At 40.0% G+C, this 23,198-nt stretch overlaps 1 protein-coding gene and 1 pseudogene across 3 annotated transcripts in view; both read left to right on the top strand.

Annotated features, from left to right (window-relative positions):
* The first annotated feature begins 3,138 nt into the window (after positions 1–3,138).
* LOC308556234 (ferritin light chain pseudogene) lies at positions 3,139–5,879 on the top strand (annotated as a pseudogene). The gene is made up of 2 exons: positions 3,139–3,178; positions 5,387–5,879. The product of its transcript is annotated as a ferritin light chain pseudogene (transcript).
* Positions 5,880–13,159: 7,280 nt separating this feature from the next.
* The window catches only part of OTUD4 (OTU deubiquitinase 4), a 47,122-nt gene continuing 37,083 nt past the window's right edge, over positions 13,160–23,198 (top strand). For both annotated transcript variants that reach the window (XM_081137065.1, XM_081137064.1), the window contains exons 1-2: positions 13,160–15,868; positions 21,169–21,252. In XM_081137065.1, the coding sequence (XP_080993191.1) occupies positions 15,710–15,868; positions 21,169–21,252 (243 nt within the window). In that variant the 5' untranslated portion in view covers positions 13,160–15,709. The remainder of the gene's footprint in view (positions 15,869–21,168; positions 21,253–23,198) is intronic.

The raw sequence follows: 23,198 nt of genomic DNA, 5'->3' as shown, positions 1-23,198 counted from the left end.
GTATAGGGAGAAAATTGCACAGGGGTTTCACATAGACATAAAAATTCCAAAAACAGTAAAGCAAATGAGGCATACCTGTCATTCTGGACTAAGGAGAGGGAAGTAGGGGGTCTGAGACTTCAAAGGGAAGGAAGGCAATTCACAGGGAGATGAAAGTTAATGTTTAGTAAACAGACATTTGTTGAGCCATCCTGAAACAATGAGATACAGAGAGGACGTTGATAAAATGGGCTTGCTAAGTTCCCCCCTATCATACCTAGTTCATATTAAACTCCAGTCATCTATGATGATATCTCCCTTCCTGGAGCAAGTTCTCTATCTTAAAGTTTTTTAGGCAGCTAGGGGGAAGGTCAAAGGTTTTTCCTAAATCTTTCTGTTCTTGAAAATAGCCAGCTTAAAATAATCAATATCCCAAAAGGTGTACTTATAGGTGGCAAACTCTGCTCACCCTCAGTTCCATAAAATACCTATTAAAGTCAATAAAGCTTTTGTCCAAAAATGCCACACACAGAAAATGAAAATACAGACAACTAATCAAGAGGGGGGAAATGTGAGTGTACATGTTTATGTATGTTTGTCTGTGTGTGTTCAGCATTGCAATAAATAAAATAAATATAATTAAAACTACAGGGGGGAAAGTTTTTAAAATTTAATGTTGGCTAGACAAAAGGCAAAAGCAACACAGGTGTTCATTAACAGATGAATGGATAAACAAAATGTGGTGTATACCTGCAATGGAATGTTATTTAGCTTTTAAAAGGAAGGAAATTCTGACCCATGCTACAACATGGAGAGAGGGAGTTAGTGTTTAATGGGTAGAGAGTTTCAGTTTGGAAAGATAAAAAAGTTTTGGAAATGGATAGTGGTGATGGTTGCTCAACCATGTGCATATGTTTAATGCCACAAGACAATACACTTAAAAAAATGGTGAGCCCGGCCGGGCGTGGCTCAGAGGTTGAGTGTCGACCTAGGATCCAGGCGATCGGGGCTCGATTCCCGGTCAGGGCACATGCCAGGGTTGTGGGCTCGATCAATGACTCTCTCATCATTGATGTTTCTGTCTCTCTCTCTCCCTCTCCTTTCCTCTCTCTGAAATCAATAAAGATATATATTTTTTTAAAATGGTGAAAATGGTAACTTTTTTTTAAACCACTTAACTTTTTTTCAAAAAAAATATCTTTATTGATTTCAGAGAGAAGAAGGAAGAGGGAGAGAGAGATAGAAACATCAATGATGAGAGTCATTGATTGGCTGCCTCCTGCACGCCCCCGACTGGGGATCGAACCCGCAACTCGGCATATGCCCTGACCGGGAATCGAACAGTGATCTCCTGGATCCTAGGCCGATGCTCAACCACTGAGCCATGCCCGGCCAGGAGAAAACTGAAACTTTTATGTTATGTATATTTTACCATAATAAAAAAAATTCATTGCTTGTGTGAGAGGGATGAGATGCATTAATACACTGCTAATGGAAGGAAAAGGTGATGTCATATTGCTGGAAAATAATGTGACAATATGTAGCAAAAAATTCTTACATGTTTATATCTTTTGATTCATTAATTCTATATCTAGGACTCCATCCTAAATATATATAACAGATACATTCAAAGAATTGTGTACAAGGGTGATCATCAAAGCCTTATTTATAATAGAGAAAAATAGAAAACAGATTAGGTTATAAGTCCTATAACAGGGAAATAGATAAATTGTAGAGAACCCATATAGATTAGTGTGTTGCAATTATAACTATGTTTATGAAAAATACCTAATGACATGCAGAATTAAGTGGGGAAAAAAGTATTCTTATATGATATATTTTTATTTATGTATTTTACAAACATTCTAAGAATTTCTTGCTACTAATTGAAAAAATGTATATATAGACACATATATATACATATATGCATATATACATACAATATGTGGCTTGACAAAATAATTAAACTAATTCTCTATTTGAAATGCATTATAAAATTATTTTTACTTAAGCAAAGCCTCAGAATAACTCATGTCACATTATGTTAATGGCAAAAACTATAGTACACTGTTTTAACTTAATGAGAAAACCATTAAGAATGTTTAAGGCTTTTGTTAAGATATCGCTAGTCCTTTATTTCACAGAAAAAAAGTTATTTATACATTCAAATTTTTTAAAAATTCACATCATATCTACCACTATGAGAATCCACTAAGATTGAAATTGTAACTGGCCCCTAATAGATTAAGTAAATTGTATCTAAAACCACCATCTCTCTTCAGCCACCATTAGACTTTGCTTGAACTTAAATGGCTTGTTTTGTTACAATAAAAATAGAATTTGGCTCTGTGTTAAAGATAATGTTTTCAAATAGATTGCTTTATTCAATTTAATAAACTAAGTACTGTCTAAGTGTTGGAGATACAGCAGTGAACAAAACAAAAATCCCTGCCCACATAGAATTTACAATTTAGTGAAAAAGAGACAAAACAAGCAAAGTAAATAAGTAAAATGTAGACTGTGTTACATTATGACAAGTGCTGTGGGGAAAAATAAAATGAAAAAAGAGAATAGAGTTTTAGAGGGGATGAGCAGAGTGATAAGGGAAGGTGACCTTTGAAGGGATATGAAGGAATTGAGGGAGTAAGCCACGTGTTTGGATATCTGGGTAAAAGGTGAAGGGCATTCCAGGCGTGTGCAAAGGTCCTGAGGTAGGAGAGTGCCTGTGCTGGAGGAAAAACAGCACGGAGGCCAGTGTGCCTGGAGAAGAATGAGCAAGAATGATCTCAGAGATTTTCAGAGATCAGAGATCAGAGATGGAGAGAGAAGGAGCACATATAAAACTTCCTTGTGTTACCTGCAAGACGAGGAGGAGACCTCCGTTCTTGTCTTCTTGAGGGAAAGATTTCAATCAAGAGACACAGTGTAGAAAAGAAAGCAAGAATTTATTGACCGCAGCAAAAATATACTTAGGACAGTGAAACAAGGGCATAGAAACAACAGAAGAGCCTAGTCTGGGCTGCTTTGGCTTACTGAGAAATCAGAGAGAGAGAAGAGGGCCTTGGAGACAGGTTCAGGGAGTTAACCCAGGACAAGCTGCTGCTGCCCAATGCTCCCCTGGTTGCAAGTCTCATGGGGTCCCTTGAGGTTAGGGGACACATGCCTGTGGGGGAAGAAGAAGAGGAAGGAAATGGCACTGGTATGCTCTCTGAAGAAAAGAACACATTGGGACCCTTATGTTTAGAGGTTTTAAAGGCTGGGCATTTAGGGGAGGTCTTAGGGGCAGATCAATAGAATATTTATCAGCTTTATGCTGATGTACAAAATGTGACTCTCTTTTTTTTAAATCCTCACTCGAGGATATTTTTTTCCATTGCTTTTCAGAGAGGGTGGAAGTGAGAGTGTGAAACTGAGAAACAAACATCGATGTAAGAGAGACATCAATTGGTTGCCTCCTGCACTTGCCCCAACCAGGGATTGAGCATGCAACCTAGGTATGTGCCCTTGGCTGGAATCAAACCCAGGAACCTTCAGTCTGTGGGCCAGCATTCTAACCACTGAGCCAAAGTGGCTAGGACCAAAATAAGATTCTCTTATTTGCCTGTCCTTGGTTGTGGTTGGCAAATGGCACAAATTGGATTTCTGTTATCTGTCTCCCTGAGTAGGATGATTTAAGCTATTTACCCTCTGGTTGGGGAGAAGTGCAAACCATTTACTCTTATGTGTCCTTCGTTTAGGGAAGATAGGATTTACTAGGTGGCTGCAAACTGCTATTTAATTATCTGTCTCAGCTTCCCTATTCCTCTTGTCCTGGAATTTTCCTAGCTTTTACTATAACACTTGTAGCTCATTATAAAGACTTTGGCTTTTGTTCCACAAAAATGCCTGTGAAGGCTGGAAACATAAATATCTATTCATGCTATTTTATTTTTTATAGATTGAAGATGTCCTTGATAGCATATTAGCCTATGTTTTCAGACTCCATGAACAACCTGAAATATGATAGAAAGTCATGTGGAGGGTCAACTGGATGACTATCTCTGCTCCCTAAGTCTCACCCATCCACAGGTTATCCTAGAGATGTTCCCATGGTGAAGGCAAAGAAATCAGACAGCAAAGGGAAATGGCCAGGCACTTTTTCAAGCCTCTGTTTGAAACATCCTATTGGTCAATTCACGTCACATGGCTGAGCCCAGTCTAAAGTCCTGAGGCAGAAAGTCCCACCGGGAATGGGAAGCTACTGCAGTTACAAGGGCATTGACCTAGGAAGGGGTGAAGAAGTGGGGCCAATAAGGAACACAGCACCTGGTTGGGAAGGAGTGGCTGCAGGTTCCTCTTCTTTCTGAGCCAGAGGCGAGCCTAAGGACCTGCGTTGCAGAGTGCCCTTGCTAGCATCTAAAATCCGTAGCTTCCACGGAAAGTATGGTTCTCAAAAATAGGTAGACCCCTGGGAGGAAGGTGAATATGTCTAGGTCCACAGCCAGCGAGACAGTGAACACACAGAACTCTCAGAATCATACCTTATTAAAAGAGAGCTGCCAGAAGAGAATGAAAAGTATAATGAGAACTCTGAAGGACCTTCATGAACAGTGCAAATGGGCTAGGAATTCAGCATAGTAATACAAAGAGAAGATGTTTAAAGCTAAAATTCAATGTACGGGCATGAAGATCAAGAAAAAGAGATCTCCAAGCACAAGAATACAAAGAGATGGAAATCATTAGGGAAAGGAGGAGAGATTTGAAAGATAGATCCAGAAGACCCGACATATGAATAATAAGCATTCCACAGGGGAATAAAAAGAAATAATAGAAAAAAGTCAATAATTAAACATAGCAGAAGAAAATTTCCTTGAGCTGAAGAAAGACATGCAGATTGAAAGGGCTCACTGAATTCCAGATGGTTTTAATAAGAAAAGATACATTCCTGGGCATATTCTGGTAAACTTGAAACTCCAAGGATTTTGGATAAATAAAAGCTTCCAGTCAGAAAAGAATTTCTACTTACAAAGGAAGAAAGACAAACTGCCTCTGACTTCAATCTGTAATATCAGAAGCTAGAAATTAGTAGAATAATATCTATACATTATTAGAAAAAGAACTGAAACTCTAGGATATTTTACATAGATTAAAAAAATAATTGGCCTACTGGGGAATAAAATCATAAGCAGAGATTCAGAGAATATACGACCCCTGTACTTAATCTGAAAAAATACTTGATAGTGCCCTCGGAGGTTCCTGGGATCTTCAACAGTGTTTGGATGGAACAGACCCAGGGACGCCCCTTCTTCTAGTCTCCAACCACCCTCTAAACTCTTTTCCAGTCATCACCTTCAGAACCATCTCAGCCATCCTCAGCCTAGAGACCAGGCAACACTGTTTTTCGACCTTAACTCCTTATTTCCAACAGCCACGAGCTCTCAAATTCGTCAGAATTATTCCACTAAGGTGGAAGCTGTGGTCAACGTCCTGACCAACCAGGCTCTGTGGGCCTCCTACACCTACCTCTTTTGGAGCTTCTATTTCAACCTCCACGATGTGGCACTGGAGGGTGTGGGCCACTTCTTCTGTGAGTTGGTGGAGAGATCCAAAAGCAGGGGTGGCACTGTTCTCTTCCAGGACATGCTGAAGCCTTCCCAAGATGAGAGGGGCAAAACTCAGGATGCCATGGAAGCCGCCATGGCCTTGGAGAGGAACCTGAACCAGGCCCTTTGGGATCTGCATGCCCTGAGCTCTGCCCCCAGACCCATCTCTGTGGCTTCCTGGAGAACCACTCCCTGGATGAAGAAGTGAAACTCATCGAGAAGATGAGTGACCACCTGACTGGCCTCCTCAGACTGGCCAGCCCCCAGGTTGTACTGGGCCAGTATCTCTTTGAAAGGCTCACCCTCAAGCATGACTAGGAGCCTTTGGAGTCCAAAGCCTTGGAGGGGCTCCTGCATTCCCCTGGTGTCTGGCTTTTGCCTAAGCTTCTCTCTCCTTGAAACCACTAACCATTCTTTGAATCACCCTGGAGCCCTCTCTGATGCATTGGACCAAATCAAAACAATAAAGCTTTTTGCAACAAAAGAAGAAAAAAGAAAAATACTTGAGAGATAACTCTAAGCAAACAATATGTAAATTAGAATAGAAGCCTTAAGTATTTAGCAAACAAGGTAAATGACCATGTAGCCTACATATATTGTTGCATTCGTAGGGGACATCCCATGGAAACAGAAGTCTCAGGAGCACAGATCCTCCCAGTGCCCATACACTGTGGGGCGGTGCAGAGGCTTCCAGCTGAATCAGCCAGTGGGCGAGGGACCCCAACCTCTGGGCTATGAGACTTTATAGTTGCATTAATAGGAAGGTTTCAGCCCCTCCATCCCCACTACAGGGCATGATCAGAGGCTGGAACACAATAGCAATATGACAGGTCAGAAACTTGGTTCTAGCTCCATTCTACCAGTTCAGCAATGTCCCTTTATTTCCGGACATGAGATGGGGCATGGAGTCCAATCCTTGAAGCTATATAATGTGAGCTGGTTGTATGACGCAGCACCTTAACCTTCACAGTTGGGGGAGCACCAGTCCATACTCGGGTGTGATCAAGATAGAAAAGCCTGGTCTAACACTTGTCATTGGCCAGTGGCTTTATGCACTGAGCTGTATTCTGTTTCCACTGGAACTTTGCAGAAGGCCTACTCTTTTTCTGGAAGACCATCCTGCAAACGGATCTGTTTTATACAAGTTAACCCTCACCTGTTAGTGCCACCCCCCAACAATTCTGATTCCCAAGTTTGGCCTCTATACTTCATATTTCACTCTGTCAGCACTCTGTAGCAACCACTGGGGCAGTGAGACCAGACACTATAGGTGACGCTAGAGGTGATTAGGAATAATCTAGTGTGAGCCCCAGAGTACAGATAATGTGGACTCAAAGCAGACAGAGGAGGCCATTTGTGAGGACAGCCTGAGAGGCTCACATTAGCCAACCTGAAATGTAAAACAAGGCCAGCATCTGGGGTGGTGGTAATGTCCTATGTTGCTAATCTCTGGGTTGCTTCAATGTCCTATGCTTGGCTTCCTAGTTCTTCTATCACTGGTTTGTGGGCATTTAATTCTCTGAATTAATATCCCCTCTTGTAAAAGACCTTGAGTGGTTTCTGTTTTCCTGACTGGACTCAGACGGAAACATATGTGTATTTCATTATAAACAACTGCAAACTCTTTTGGAAGTAGATAGGAGATTTTAAAAATAAAAGATATTAAAATCATCTAAATACTTGAAATTTTATCACAATCATCTCTTTTAAAAGTCAGTTATTGATTTTATAAAATATTAAAAAAACTTTGTCCTTTTGTAAATAATAAAGCCCTTTAATGTAAGATGGTGTTATTATTTACATGAGTACTGTTGAGTATTTTTTTTTGTAATGTGGAAAAGAAATGACCTTTTAACTTTTAGTCTCTTGATTTACACAATGGATGGAGATAATCTTTTGACGAATGCAATTTCACAAACCTACCTAAAGAAGTCTATTTCCCAAATTTTATATTTGACTAAGCCCTAAGTATATTCTTCCAGGCATTTTTTTTTCTCCTTAAAATTGCATGTGAGGTTGCAAATGATCCAGATGTTACTGATTTGTTTATAGTTAAGTAATCAGCATTGTTTGTTAAAAAACATTTGAAGGCCTATGATGCTTTTCAAATATCTTTATCCTTTGAAGAGCAAGGTTGAGTACTGCCAAGGCTAAGTGAAACTTGAACTACACAAGACTCAAGTGCAGTGAACCAAAGAAATTTTAAATTTGCACAAGACCCAATGCTAACTAATGTTTTCACATCTGGCCCTTGATACCAAGCCATGAAGGAAGAGTGGGTTATTTATTTATTTTGGTGTGTGTGTGTGTGGGGGGGAGTGATGGTTAATTCTACTCTTGTTTAAGGTTCCTCTTCAATCACAAATTATTTTTAATGATTTATGATTTTGACCAGATGGCTTTAAGATTACACTGCATTGGCATGCAAGAATGCAGCCAATGTATTTGGCTTCTATTCTGAAACAATGTGTGTGGGGTTTTTGTTTTGTTTTTTTACTGATCAAATGAGATAACCAGTTGCCAAATAATGCCTAAACATTGTTTTCCACTTATTCAATTTTAGTAAGCTGATGTACAGCCAAAGGTCCTTGAAGAATGTAAGTATATTGAAAAAAGAAAAGCCCAACAATATGGCAGAGTGATTGAGTCAGTAAGACTGGCTGTATTAGTTACTGGGTGTGGATCCTGGCTGGATTAGTTACATGAATGTACTTCTCTGTAAGTGAAGATAAGAATAGTAGCTGTCCCATGGAACTGTGATAATTAAAAGGGACAACATATGTGAAGAGCTGAGTATATTGCCTGGCACATAGCATATGTTCAACTAGCCATTACTATTTTAATACATTTTTGAGAGCAAACTTTTTCCATGTTAGAAAATGTTTTTATACAAGATGAAAGATAGAGATGATAAGACTGAGTGATAAGACATCCCTAAATGTGGACAGAACCAGTGAAACTTTTGCAAGTTAGTGAACAGTTTGCTTACCTGTATACATTTTAATTTTTTTTTACTTTTATTTATTTTTTCAAATAGTACATTTATATGGCTCAAAATTCAAAAGCTACTAAAAAATATGCAACCAAAGAGCTCCCTTTCATCCCTGTACCCCAGTTACCCAGCTCTACTCCTTATGAGGCAGCCAAGGTCAGTGCTTTCTGGTGAATCCATACAAGATATGTTATGCACTTAAAAACAAATATGATCCCTTCCTTTTACATAAATAGTAGCATGCTATACAATTTGCTTGCTATTTTTGCTTTAAGTATATCTTGTCTATCATTCCATATCAATATGGCTGCCTAGTATTCCATACTTTATTTTAACCAGTGCCTTATTAATAGAAATTCAGGTTGTTCCCAGGTTTTTGTTATTACAAATAATGTTCCAACAAATAACCTCATCTATATATATATATATATATATATATATATATATATATATATATATATATACACATACATACATACATACACGCTATTCATATCAGTAGAATAAATTCTGTAAATCTGTAGGATAAATTCCCAAAAGACCTGCTGGATCAAAGGGTGTGTGTAATTGTAATTTTGATGATTATTTGCAAATTGTTCCTCATAAAGATCATACCATTTTATACACCAACCAACAATGTATCTGGACATTTACAAATCCATTTGCAGGGCTAGTAACAGATCAAAGGTTCAGGTAACGCAACAGTGCATGAGTTGATCATATACTTTCAGCCCCATGTTCTTTTTTTATTGTTAACCTCCAGGCAGAAACATATCTCACAGAGGTTTCTTTTTGTCTCCATGGTGACACCTATTTAGAAACCTCAAATTATTGTTCCTAGGTTACAACAGTAAAAACTCTGGATTAAAATGTTCTGCTCACTCCATGTTTTAAATAGGAAAGAGATAAGAAAAATCCTCATAGGCAAACTGGTACATATACTGTTTCTTGTGCCTGGGGATTGTTCGATTTAGGCATTTTCTTAGTGTGTATTTAGGGGTATATGCTTCTGCTCTCTGAGGTTCTCTTAAATTTTTCCCTCTGGCTTTTGAGAAAGAAATTCTAATTTTTCTTTACTGGAAGAACATGGAAAGAGGGCAGGGTGGGAGCGGGGCAATTATGGGCTTGCACTTAATTTTCAGCCCTTCTAAGTAGAGAATTTTGCAATTTTCTGTTGTGACTTTGATGACTTAAATGCATTTGAATTTCTTTTTTTGCTATTAGGAATTAAAATGGTAATAAACAGTGTTATCCAAGGACAAAAATGCATCTACTTGTCTGATTTTCTTTTTCATTTCAGTAATAACCAGAAAAAAAGAATTCCACTGATATACCAGAAAATCTCACAGAAGTAAACACATATACAATCCTTAGTGTTGTTAGTAACAGAAAAAAAGTTCCCTCTAAGATATCCTTTAAAAATATGAGAGAGGTAAGTATGTGTGTTCTTGTCACTTGGGGTCCATATGTGAAAATCTGCCCATTTGAAGAAAGGATTTGCTTGGCTGTGAATATATTTATTTGCAACACTGAATAGTTAATGTGTATGTGCCCATCTGCAGATTAACTATCTTTTACATGTGGGCTAAAACTATAGGAAGGTATTTAAAACAAAAGGTTTCTGAGGGCTTAAGCTTTCACTAGCATCTCCTTTCCCAGTGCTGATTTTAAATTCAAATTCAACATTAACTGAAGCCTGATTTAATTGGTCCAGCTTTCTGATGCTTTTCAGAGTGAAGACTTTTATCCTTGCTGTTTCTTTATTGGTACAAAATTAGTCTTTGAATTCTGGATGACTTGTAATTTCAGTTAAAAGAGAAAGAAAAATAAAAGCAAGTTTGTCTATTGTGTAATAATAAATCAGTCATTTGCCATACTTGAGATAAAAAACTTGACTGATATAACAAGTATTTTGCTTTTTCTCTGTTTTGACATCATAAATACAGCTACTGAAACATCTTCTGATGGCAAGTAGTCAATACAGCCCCATCAATCTTTTCAAGCTTTTCTCCAGGAACAGATGTAGAGTTGAAATGTGAACTACAGCAAATGAATCTTGAGTAGACTCAATCTTTCCATATCTTTATAAAGGGAGAGGTTGATGTTCCTGTGTGCTATAGCCAGCAGAGCGAAGTATTGCATTAGTCAGAGTCCAGCCAACGGAAAAAAAGAAAGAAAAGGGGGAAGAGGCACTAGGTATTTTAACAGATTTTTATGTAGAGAATTGGTTACTCAAGAGTTGTAGGACTGAGAAAACGAAAAGTGGAGCACTGGGATTCCCTAGAGCCAACAGCAGAAGCAACAGCTACATCTAGGTCTGGGGAAGCAAAAGGGAAAGTAATGGGACTGCTATTCACTTTTTTGGAATAAGGTCCCCTTCAGAGCTGGGGATCAGCTGCCTCTGAGGGGGAGGTGAAGCTGGGGGTGCTGAAAGCTGGGCCAGGCAGCAAAACTCAGGAAAGATGTCTCTTCTCTCTTCCTCCCAGCTTCTAAGCTCACTCTAGTGCTTCCTAATGGCAGAATTCAACAGCCAGATGGCAAGGGAGTCTGGGAAAAGTAATTCGCAAAGTTCCAGTCCCAGGATCAATAGTGAAGCTATATTATGGCCCATTTGGTGTTGTAGGATTCAATTACTTGAATTTTTATAGAAAGCAAACCAAAATACTATGTGGCAATAAAGTTCAGACATTCTTAGGTTATTCTATTCTTGTAAAGCATTTTATATATAAAAAAAATTCCACTTACTGGTTAGTTTACTAGAGAATTAATAAAACCACTAAAGATATTAAGTTAGTGATTATTTTGATGAATTATTGAAATGTATTCTATGTCTACCTAGTAAAGAGAAAATGTAGTAGTATATCTGAATTACTTATTGATTGCTGTGTAACAAATTATTCCAAAACTTAGGTGCTTAATACGACAAACATTTATTATCTCACACAGTTCATGAGGTCAAGAATCTCAGAATCTCAGAATCAAGAATCTAAACTTAGCTGGATGGTTCTGGCTCCAGGTTTCTCATGAGGCTGCAGTCAAGATTTTAGCCAGGGCTGCAGTCATCTGAAAACTTGTCTGAGTTGGAGGATTCATTTCAAAGCTCTCACATGACTGTTGGCAGGATGCTGTAGTTCTCTACCGAGAGAACCACTCGGCAATTCTGCTTAGGAACTATAGCAGCCAACTTCCACCATAGCCACCTACCCACAAGAGAGGGAGAGTAAGAGAGCATCCAAAATGCCAAAGGTATATTCTATAACCTAATCTCAGAAGTGACATACAAAAAAAAAGTGACATACCATCACTTTTGCTCTACTGTATTCTATTGATCACACAGATCAACCTCAGTACAAGGTGGGGGCAATTATACAAAAGTGTGAATACTATGAGGCAGGGATCATTGGTGCCATCTTAGAGGCTGGCTACCACAATATCTAAACTTTCATTGGAAAAAAAAAACACCTCCAGAAAACCTATCATTAAAAAAAAATTCTATCCAGTACAATTATTAGCTCTAAAGTTTGTCAGAGCCAACAAACTTGAGGTATTGATTGTGTACAAGGAAAAATTTAGTTGACTCATTTGCATAAGATGAATTTAATTAATTTCATTGGGTTCTCAGGAGTATTGAATTTTTTGGGTTTTATTTGATTAATATGTCTCTTTTTAAAGAGTTCTTTACTTTTGCTGGTCAAAGTGAACATTTTTATTTCATCCAAGTACTAACCAGACTCAACCCTGCTTAGCTTCTGAGATCAGACAAGATCAGGCTCGTCCAGGGTGGTATGGCTGTAGACGTGAACATTTTCATTTCAGATGTGGTTTCTCAAGACGTTTCAGAAGTTAATGCTAGCAAGTAAAGATCCTTTGAAAGTAAGTTAGTTTCTATAAGTTTTGGCCCAGTTTAAAGGCATAGGATCCTTTAAGGTTGTCTGAACAGCAAGCTATATTTGGGGATTTGGCATACAGAGGGGCTGTCTTGGATTAGGTCTCAAAATACCTAAAGGATTTCCTTAAACAGGCCCAGGGTCACATACAACAGGTGTTTTATTTCTAATTTTGGAAACAGAAGCAGCCAGTTTAGAGAGAGGCTGTTCTGCACTCATTCAGCAGGAGTGAGCAAAGTAATTTTGCCAAGACATCAAGTGTAGAAAAAATGGAAATGTGTTATTCTTCTCATACTTCTGATAACAAGCTACATTTTTACAAGATAACTGAATTTCAATGAATTCTGATAAAGGCCTCAGTTTTCTTAGTATTTGAAAATTCATTTAAAAAATATTGAAAGTGGACTCTAGTATCAGGTTCTATACTAGAATACTTATTGAAATAATTATGTCCATTCTTATTTTGATTGTACTATTGTCATTAATTAAATATTTGCAATGGGAAATAAAGACACTGCAGAATTAAGGATATATTTGGTTTTCTTTTCTTGTCAAAATATTTTAAATGAATTTGGGGGCTTTAGAAGATGGTGATATTACTTTATTAAAAATATGGAAGCATATTTAAATAAGATTAAAATATAGATAAGCCTTAAAATACAAAATATACTTGAAACATTATTTGCCACCCACAATGAAGTTATTGTGCATATGAAAGTAAGCGACCTTTTATTTGAATGATTTCAAAAAATTAAAGCAATGTTATCATGAACTTTTCAATTACAAGACACGGGTTCATAAACTTTCAAATGTGAAGCCCCTGGAAAAGTTTCTAATACACCCTCGATATTAAGCAATGCAATCTTAGCATGATATAATACAGTATATTTCCCATAAATACACACTGAATGGGATTAGCTTCAGAAATTCTTATTGAATATTAAAATAAATGTTAGGCAAGGCATGGTTTTCTTGGCATATCAGAAAGTCTGTTGCTTGTAAAATGAACACTATAGGATATACTCATTTGAGGAATTCAATATTTAAGCTCCATGGTTCAGATGTTACTTTGCTTCGAATTCTGTGGGTTTAAAGGGCAAGCCATGTTATAGGTAGTGGCAAATCCCAGTAATTCTTTTGGAGTGGAATGAGAAGTATATGCAATGTAAATATTTTTGAAGAAAAGCAACAGGTTTGACTTGACACTAGATTTTTCTAAGAGATTCCATAATGTTTATTTCTCTGTAACACGTACAAAATTTAATATTGGGACAAGAAAATTTATTTAGGTCACAATAACTTTTGTATTCTCTAAAAACAGCACAATTGGAAGTAGAATATTTAAACGTTAAGAAATCAAATTGAGCCCAGCCAGGTGTGGCTCAGCGGTTGAGCACTGACCTAGGATACAGGAGATTGGGGTTCGATTCCCGGTCAGGGCACATGCCCGGGTTGCGGGCTCGATCCCCAGTCCCGGGGCGTGCGGGAGGCAGCCGATCAATGACTCTCTCATCATTGATGTTTCTCTCTCTCTCTCTCTCCTTTCCTCTCTCTTAAATCAATAAAGATATATTTAACCCCCCCCCCCAAGAAAAAGAAATCAAATTGAGAAGCTCCAAGGTGAATGAATACATAAGTCACTCACTAATTGCTTGTTCTTTAAGTACCGAAAACTAATTTCTAGTTTTCAATAATCTGCGTTGGACTCTCACCCTCTGGCCTGTCTTATCCCCATTCCAGAGCTTCTTTGACCACACGTCTAATCCTACAGTAACACCTCACTTTTTCCCTCCCCCCCCAACTCCACCTTGGCCTCAGACTGGAGTAAATTTTATGATTAGCCACGTATTTAAAGAATTAGGACATCAGCTGCTGTTGAATTTTAGCAGAATAAAATTCTGGAGTCACAAAAACAGGCTGGGTTCTCAACATAACTCGTCCTTCACCTTCACAGGGTGGGAAGTTGAGCTGGAAGCCTCAAGCTCTGCCGGAAGTCATGGCAAGACCAGCATGTCATCAAGTAATTACATGACGAAATTTTTAAGAAGAAAAAAAAAAAAATTCTAACATTTTCTGACCCGTGACATCTCTGGGCTGGGGCGCGCAGCTACAGTGGCAGGGTGGACAAAAATGTCGGTGGCAAAGGCATCACCTTCCCACAGCGCTTGGGCTGTACTTCGAATGTCTAATAGGAATCGGCAGCACACGATTGATTTATGGACAGTCCGTGTCGTCCAGCACCGCGCCAGTTCCAGCAGCCTTCGCCCATCAGCTCTGTTTTCTCCTTAAGCCGTTAAAGCCACTTCCATGGAAACGCCAGGAGGAGAGGCCGGGGGGAGGGGTGCAGACAGGTGCGCCCTCTGTTTGGGACTGCACAAAGGGCCGGCCCGGCCGCCGCCGTGTCCCTGGCAACTCCACGCACGCAGGGCGCGCGCACTTCCCGCGGGCCCGCGGCGGAGTGGGCGGCCCGGCTCGTGGCGCGGCGCGCGCAAGTCGCCGCGCGTCGGCTCGCGGATACCCTAGGCCTGCTCTCAGACGCCGGGCCCGGGAAGCGCGAAGCCGGCTCCGGCGGCGCCAGTGCTGTAGGGATTTGTAGTCCGCTTGCCTCCAGGACGCGCGTCTCCGCCAGTCGCCAGCCGACTTCCTGCCGCTGCCAAAACTACACCTCCCGGCATCCTCTCCGCTGTCGGGCCGAAAGCGAAAACAAATTCTGGGCTGCGAGGGAGCTGCCCTCTGCCCGGCTCCCCGCTTCCCCGCCCCTCAGGCGCCCTCCTGCGTGGTGCGGAGACGAAAGGCCGGGTCTTTCTCTTTAGGCTTCTTAGGCTGCGGGTGTGGGGAGCGCGGGGCACGCAGGCCTCTCTTCACCTGAGACGGCCTCCCGCGCGCGCGGGGGCGGGGTTTCCTCGCTTCACCACAGTCGGGACGAGGAAACTTGTGGGGAAAGCGACCCCGGCCCGGTTCCTGGGCACTGCAGTGAGGCCGCCGGGAAGTGACTTCTCACTCTTGGGCTTTCTTTAAATTGCCCCCCGTTCTCCTGGGCGCGGCGGTCCCTCGGAAGGCGGCCGCGTGCGCGCAGCCATGCACTAGGCAGGGCTCCCCTTATGCGCCCGGAGAGCGCGGACCGCTGCCTCGGGCCGCTGTCGCCGCCTGCCGCCCGCGGAGCCCGAGTCAGAGCCGCCGCCCGTCCGACGCCGGTGCGCAAAGGAGCCGGCGACGCTGCCATGTGGGGCTAACCCGCGCCACGCCTGGCCTGCAGCGGGACCGGCAACATGGAGGCGGCCGTCGGCGTCCCCGACGGCGGGGACCAGGGCGGCGCGGGGCCCCGCGAGGACGCGACGCCCATGGACGCTTATCTGCGGAAACTGGGCTTGTATCGGAAATTGGTCGCCAAGGACGGGTCCTGCCTGTTCCGGGCGGTGGCGGAGCAGGTAATGGGGCGGGGGGCGGGGGCAGTGGGGCCGGATGGGAAAGCGGCGGCCGGCAGCTGTCCGGGCGGCCCGGGTCCGGGGCTGCGCGTGGCCCCGCTGTCGTCACAGCCGCCCATTGTAACGCCGGAGTGGGACGTTGTCCTGGGTCTGGAAGCTGTAAATCGAAACTTAAAACCCCGTAAATTAACTGGGTGTTGTCCCTCCTGGTGAAGAGGTAGTGAGTTGAAGACAACCTGTGAGGCCTGCAGAGAGCATGCACAGTTGATCGATTGCTGGGGACTTGGCGAAATAATATTTTTCCGTTCTGTTCCGCATGCACCTTCTCTTCGTTTTATAAGCAGAGCATTCACACCAGTAAACCAAATGTTTACTAGAGGAGGTGGTGCACCAGACTTTATTCGTAGAACATTTTTTCTACTACCGGACTTTGGAATGTGGGGTAGTCAAGCCCGCCGTTGTCCACTTGAATCAAGAGGGGGGAAAAATGTGCAGTTAGGGAAAGCCAGCCTTTTAAAAATATAGACTGTTTTAAAAGACTTGTCTTAGAGTAGGTTCCACACTTTATTTTGCTTTGCAAGACAGTGTAGGTATACTAAAGATACTTTTTAAAGAAGTCTCTTTGGTGTTGGTAGTAGGAAGGATATAACTGGGGGTGGTATAGGCCCTTCTTGACCGAATTTTCCCGATAATGGGGTCAAAATCACGTTCTAACACAGTTGCTTAGGAAGTCGTTTCTGATTTTTTGGGGGGTAAGAGAGCTTATTCCGTGTTATATAACACTGTGTGGTTGGTAGGTATGCAGTCACCAAAATCCATCCTATATTGAAAATAGCTGCTAAAATAGTTGGATAAAAGTTTCACGTTACTGCCCTGGTGTGTATTTCATACCTATCACAGTTTGCTTTCCTTTCCGCTTAAGATTCACTCCTCCCCTCTGTGGAGTTTTTTATGTTTCTGTTTTTCTCACCTACCTTGAGTGCTAAATACTAAATAGCTTTCAGAATTTTTGTTTGTGAGTAAATGTTTTACTTAACAGCTGTAGACTGTTCTATTCTCATTTTTTTCAGCGTCAAAAGGCCATCCATTTATTTTCCAAAGGTCCTCTCCACATCAGTAGCATGAAGTCTTTTTTTTAAAACAAGAAATTGATTTAACTGGTACACACCTTTGCATTAGGTTGCAGGCATTGTCATTCAAACATTCTTAAAGCTTCCCAAATCAAGCTCTGCCTTTTTCAGTTCATTAGATTTCTCTCATTTTTAGAAATTTAGGATGTTCTAATGTTGCTGTGGGATATGTTTACACACCCTCACCCCAGTCTCTTTACTATTAGTAGTAAGTAAACAGTCTGTCCCATTTTTGAATTTTACAAATCTCCATCTGTCCTGCTTCCTCTGCCTCAGCCTCCCTAAACTCCTCAGCACCTCCAGAAGCAGAGAGAAGAGGTGGAAGTATATTACATATACTGTTAGCTCTAGTGAGAATTTGGTAAGGATGGAGGTAGAAACCAATAGAAATAAGGGAAGTATGGCTCTTATTTGGAGTTGAATTATCCAGATCTTGGTTTATATTGAAGCAGAAAGGTGTGTCTCATTTCAGTATTCCATGCCATAGATAATTGGTGAACTTGATTATACAGAAGCCTCTTACCTATTTTGTAGTGGGATCTACTTTTTTAAGTAGAAAGGGGCATGAGCTAGTTGTACTAAGAGCTAATTTCTAACAGATAAGTCCCATTACAACAAGATACAATGAAATGTTAAGTTAGGCATAAGGGAATATCCCCTCCATTTATGTGAGTCTGATTTTTAGTATACTGAGTTTAGGAAGCTTAACACCATGAATTTTCGGGAAAGGTCGGTTCTTAGCAGACATGGGCTAAGTGGGGACCCTTCATGGCCAAAGGCAAAATATGAGTGCGGGGATGGGGGCAAGGGAAGTAGCACCAACCTCAGTCTTCCTTTTAAAAATATGTACAAAGGATTTAATTTTTTGCCAGCATTTTCTCCAATATAAAAATAATTTATCATTTCTAAGGAGTCAGTAAGTAATCTAAATGGCAGTCTTTGGGTGGGGGTGGACTTGAATTAGTAGTAGTCTTTCCCTCCAAATTACCTGATTTAGATAGGCCCTTCCTTTTTTACACTTCTGGACGTGGGCCTGCAGGAGGCCTGACCTGAATCAGCTTTGTGGCTATGGAGCTAAAAATAGGGCGCTCTTAGAGGACTTGCTAAAGCAGTATATCTCAGTCTTTCCCAGTGTTTATCACTATCTTGTCCCAAGTAAAAATGGAAAGGCCTCCTATTTCTAGCTTATTTTCATGTATGTAATAATTTGCAAAGATATTTGTCATTTCAAATCTTCCTGAGTGGCCTTTAACTTGCACTATATTACACTTTTTAAATAGTTGTCATGTAATCTTGCTTCTCTTACCGTGCTTGGCTTTGTAAAACACCAGCACCCAACACATTATGGAGGTTGGCTTACAGTTTTGCTTCTAGGTAACAGGTTCAGATTTCATGTGCTAATAAAATCTTTGTTAAAAGGAGAAAAAACAGTATGCCTACCATTGTTTTTTATGGAAAATAGGCTTTATTCACTTATGTCTGCCACCTGTTGCTAGGTAAATTGCATTAAGACTAGCTTCACTTTGCTAACTGCAGGAAGCCCTATCAAATAACACTACAGTTTACTCAAATTAATAATACCTTGATTCAGAATGGTGTCTGCTCTAGCTTCTGTGAAGTGTTGTTAACTGTCATTTGTTAACATTGGCAAAAAAACTGTGTGGTGGTTATTTTTATATATGGACAGTTCTTCTAGTGTGGGATGCTTGCAGTATATAAGGATGCTTTTTTCCCTCTTAAAAATATATTTTTATTGATTTTAGAGAGAGGAAGGGAGAGGGAGAGAGAGATAAGAGACGACCATTGATCTGCTGCCTCCTGCAAGCCCACTACTGGGGATCTAGCCCAAAACCTGGGAATGTGCCCTGACCAGAATCAAACTGTTCGTAGGTCAACGCTCAACCACTGAGACATGCCAGCCGTGTAATAAGGATGCTTTTTAATAGTTCCAGGACAGCAACGCAGGTATACTCTGTTAAGCTGAAAATTAGCTGCTATACTAAAAACAAACTCATTGCTAACCTCAGATAATGCATCTTTAGTATATCTCAATGTAAAGGGACATACTAGCTGTCCAGACCATTATGCCTCTGGTTCTGTGGATATAAATGAGTCTTGGCTGTTATCCTAAGATACCTGTAAAATGTGCAGCTGGAGCCTCCCTTTTCCTGCTCACTGTGAACATAAGGGAGAATCACTTGATTGGAGCTGTAACTTTTTAAAATATAGTTGGCATACAATATTATGTGAGCTATATTAGTTACAATATAGTAATTCTACATTTTTAAACCTTACAGTGTGATCACCCCACTAATTCTAATATCTGTCACCATGTAAACTCACCACAATATTACTATATTCCCCTTCATCTTTTTACCCAATCCCCCATCTCCTTCCCCTCTGGCAACCATCCCTTTGGTCTCTGTTTCTATGGTCTGTTTTGTTGACTTTGTTTTTTTATATTCCACATATTTTATATTTCGTATAAGTGAAACTACTCTACAGTATTTGTCTTTTTTTGGTCTGACTTATTTTACTTAGCATAAGTACTCTATAGACCCATCCATGTAATTGATAAGGCAAGATTTTATTCTTTTTTTATTGCTGCATAATATTCCATTGTGTGTGTATGTATATGCCCACCACATCATCTTTATCCATTCTTCTATGTATGGACACTTGGGCTGCTTCCATATCTTGGCTATTGTAAATAATGCTGCCGTGAACATGGGGGGTGCATATATCTTTTTGAATTAGTGTTTTTGTTTTCTATGAATAAATACCCAGAAGTGTAATTTCTGGGTTGTATGGTAGTTCTATTTTTAGTATTTTGAGGAGTTTCCTCACTGTTTTCCATAGTGGCTGCACCAGTTTGCAGTCCCACCAACAATGCACCATGGTTCCCTTTTCTCCACATCCTCACCAACACGTTATTTGTTGACTTTTTGATAATAGCCATTCTGACTGGTGTAAGGTAGTATGTCATTGTGGTTTTGATTTGCATTTCCATGATGATTAGTGATGTTGAGCATTGTTTCGAGTCTATTGGCCATTTGTATGTCTTGCTTCGAAAAATGTTTTTCATGTCCTGTGCCCATTTTTTGATTGATTGTTTTTTTTGTTAATGAGTTTTATGAGTTTTCCTATAGGATACCAGGAATACCTTCATTTGTGACACCTAGTAATAGAAAATAAGTTAAAGTACTGGAGGCTAGCCAAAGGGTTCCTAAGCATTTGATGATAGTTTATTTGAAACCAAAGCTTTGGAATTTTAGTAAGAGACAAAAGGCCAATAAATTATCCTTTTGTTAATTAGTTTTTAATTAAAGAACACAGAGGCTACAAAGTAAAAGGATTTGCTTCATCTTTATAGTGTGGCTTATTTCAGGTTGTGCTTTAAGATTTTGGGCATAGCCTGGCCAGCATGGCTCAGTGGTTAAGCACTGACCTCTGATCCAGGAGATCCTGATTGGGTTCCCCAGTCAGGGCACAGCCCCGGGTTGTGGGCTCGATCCCTGGTAGGGGGCGTGCAGGAGGCAGCCAGTAAATCACTCTCTCATCATTGGTGTTTCTCTCTCCCTTTCTCTCTCTTGAGTCAATAAAGACATTAAAAAAAAGATTTGGGGCATAAGAGCAAGTATCAAGGCTGTTGGGATCACAACACAGCAGCATGTTTGCATCGTGTGTGTTCTTTCAAGAGTCCTGTAAGGATTTAAGAATGAGTTCCTTAATTTTTTTGAAACCACAGTAGGCTTAAATTTCTACATAAGGAAGTAATTTAAAATGCATAGGGTGAAACTAAGCACTGTGTAGCAGGGATTGTGTTAAGTCCTGTTTTGTGAAAAGCAAAGCTATAGTAGAGGGCTGGCCGAGAGAAGAAAGTGTCTTAGGTTTACAAAGATTTTTCTCAAAGGAGTGATTTCAGTGACCTAAAGGACGAATGGTAATAAGCTCTTTATAGAATGGCATCTGGCTTAGGAAGTACTACTGTTTGTATTTGTCATGTCATCTTTGTGATTAGAGGAAGAAGTGGAAATGAATAAAGATCTAGAAATTATAGAAAGACAAATGATGTGTTTATTGGTTGTGAGGTTATTTTGGGTGTGAAAGAAGGCACTAGTTAAAATCTTATTTTAACAAAATGCTTAATAGTGTGTTCCTTTCTCTTTTTAGGTATTGCACTCTCAGTCTCGCCATGTTGAAGTCAGAATGGCCTGTATTCACTATCTTCGAGAGAACAGAGAGAAATTTGAAGAGGTAATTTGTAATTTTAAACATGTAATATAACGTCTCGACTTGGATTTATAGTTCACCCTTTAGAAGTGGTCCAGTGGGAATTTCTCAGGATGGATCTTAATGTGGGCTCTGAAAATCCCCTGTATAAAAAAGGATTGCTTTAGTGAATTTAAATCCACTTACATTCATTTGTGATAGTTTTTATAACATTTCGTGGTATTCATTTATTCAGACATTTGGAAAGCTTCTATGACAGATAAGACACTGAGCTGTGGAGTATAGAGGGTGTCTTGGGCAGGATCCTTGCATATTAAGAATGAGTTTTGTTCAGTTGGTGTTGCTCAGTGGTTGAGCATTGACCCATGCACCAAAAGGTCACTGATTTGATTCCTGGTCAGTGCACATGCCGGAGTTTTGGGCACAATCCCCACTAGGGGGCGTGCAGGAGGCAAGCTCATGTTTCTATCTCCCTTCTCCCTCTCCCTTCCTCTCTAAAAATCAATAAAAATATTACAAAAAAAAAGAGAGTTTTGTCTGACATGGTCAAGGAATTAGGTGTTGTGGTTAATAGAGTTTTTTGTGATTTGTAATCCCCCATGAATTAAAAAAATTCATACCGAGTGTTTTATCAAAAGGCATTTATAGATTTTTAATTATCAGGGTTCGTCATTGTTAATTATATAATACAACACTGTAATTATGTAAATAGTGATTAATAGTTAATAGAATGTTATAGAACACCTTACTGGAATTTTCTCAAGTAGTATGTAGTAGGCTGTGAAATATGACAGTGACCCAGTCTCATTTTTTTAAATATGTTTTTCTTGATTTTAGAGAGAGGAAGGGAGAGAGAGAGAGAAACATTGATGAGAGAGAATCATCGATAGGCTGCCTCCTGCACACCCTCTACCGGAGATCTAGCCTGCAACCCTGGCATGTGACCTGACTGGGAATTGAACTGTGACTGCTTGGTTCATGGATTGACACTCAACCACTGAGCAACGCTTGCCAAACAACCTATTTTTATTTTACATTGAAAGCCTTATAAGATTTACCTAGAATTAAGTCATCTGAAAATTTTCAATGGTATTTTCCTGTTGACTGCCAAAAAAATTGGCATTTTGCAATTAACTCCATTCTGAGACTTAATAGATAAATGATTCTTAGTTTGGATGTGCTCTTGGGTTGGTGTTCCTATATTCAAACAAAATATTATTACTGATGACGTTTTTCTGGGTGCCATGTTATAAGATGGACAGTAATACATTAATACATTTCAGGAAGGTTAGTTACCTACTTGATCCGGAGATCTGAAGACAACAAAAAGAAAACTGGTAATGAGGAGGCTAGATAGAGTATTAGGGGGTGGTGGAGAAGAGGTAAGCAGATGGAGTGGTCTTTAAGTATTTGAAGAAATTACAGATGAGTTAGTCATTATTATTGGCCCTAAAGGGTAAAACTCTGTTGACAATTGTGGAAATTGCTAACACTGGTTGAGTACTTACTATGTGTCAGGCATTATTTTAAATGCTTTGCATATATTTATTTAGCCCTTGTAGTCATATGAGGTATGATTAGAGGTTGAAAGTTACAAAGGGGTACGTTTCACTTTCTTTATAGTAAGTACCTTAATTTCTTTTGGTCAGATGGGAAAAATCTCTTATGGGAAGAGGGGATGGGATGTTTCTTGTGACTGAGAGTGTTCAGTCATAGCCTAGGTGGATGCTTTCTGATTAGAAAGGAGAGTCTTATATTGGATGCAGGCTTGCAGAATACCACTTGGGTCTCTTCCAACTTTAAATGGTTCTGTGGGGTTTTTAAGTCTATAAATAATCACATAATACAGCACAGTTGCCTCTGGTGGGATATTTAAAATATATAGCTATTTATTATAAGTATGGGTTGAAACTTAAGATACTTTTTGGAAATTTGACAGTATCTAATCTATAAAAGAATCTCAATCTTAA

This window comes from Miniopterus schreibersii, assembly GCF_964146895.1.
Source record: "Miniopterus schreibersii genome assembly, chromosome: 4".
Lineage (NCBI taxonomy): Eukaryota > Metazoa > Chordata > Mammalia > Chiroptera > Miniopteridae > Miniopterus > Miniopterus schreibersii.
This window is presented reverse-complemented; position numbering and strand designations above follow the sequence as displayed.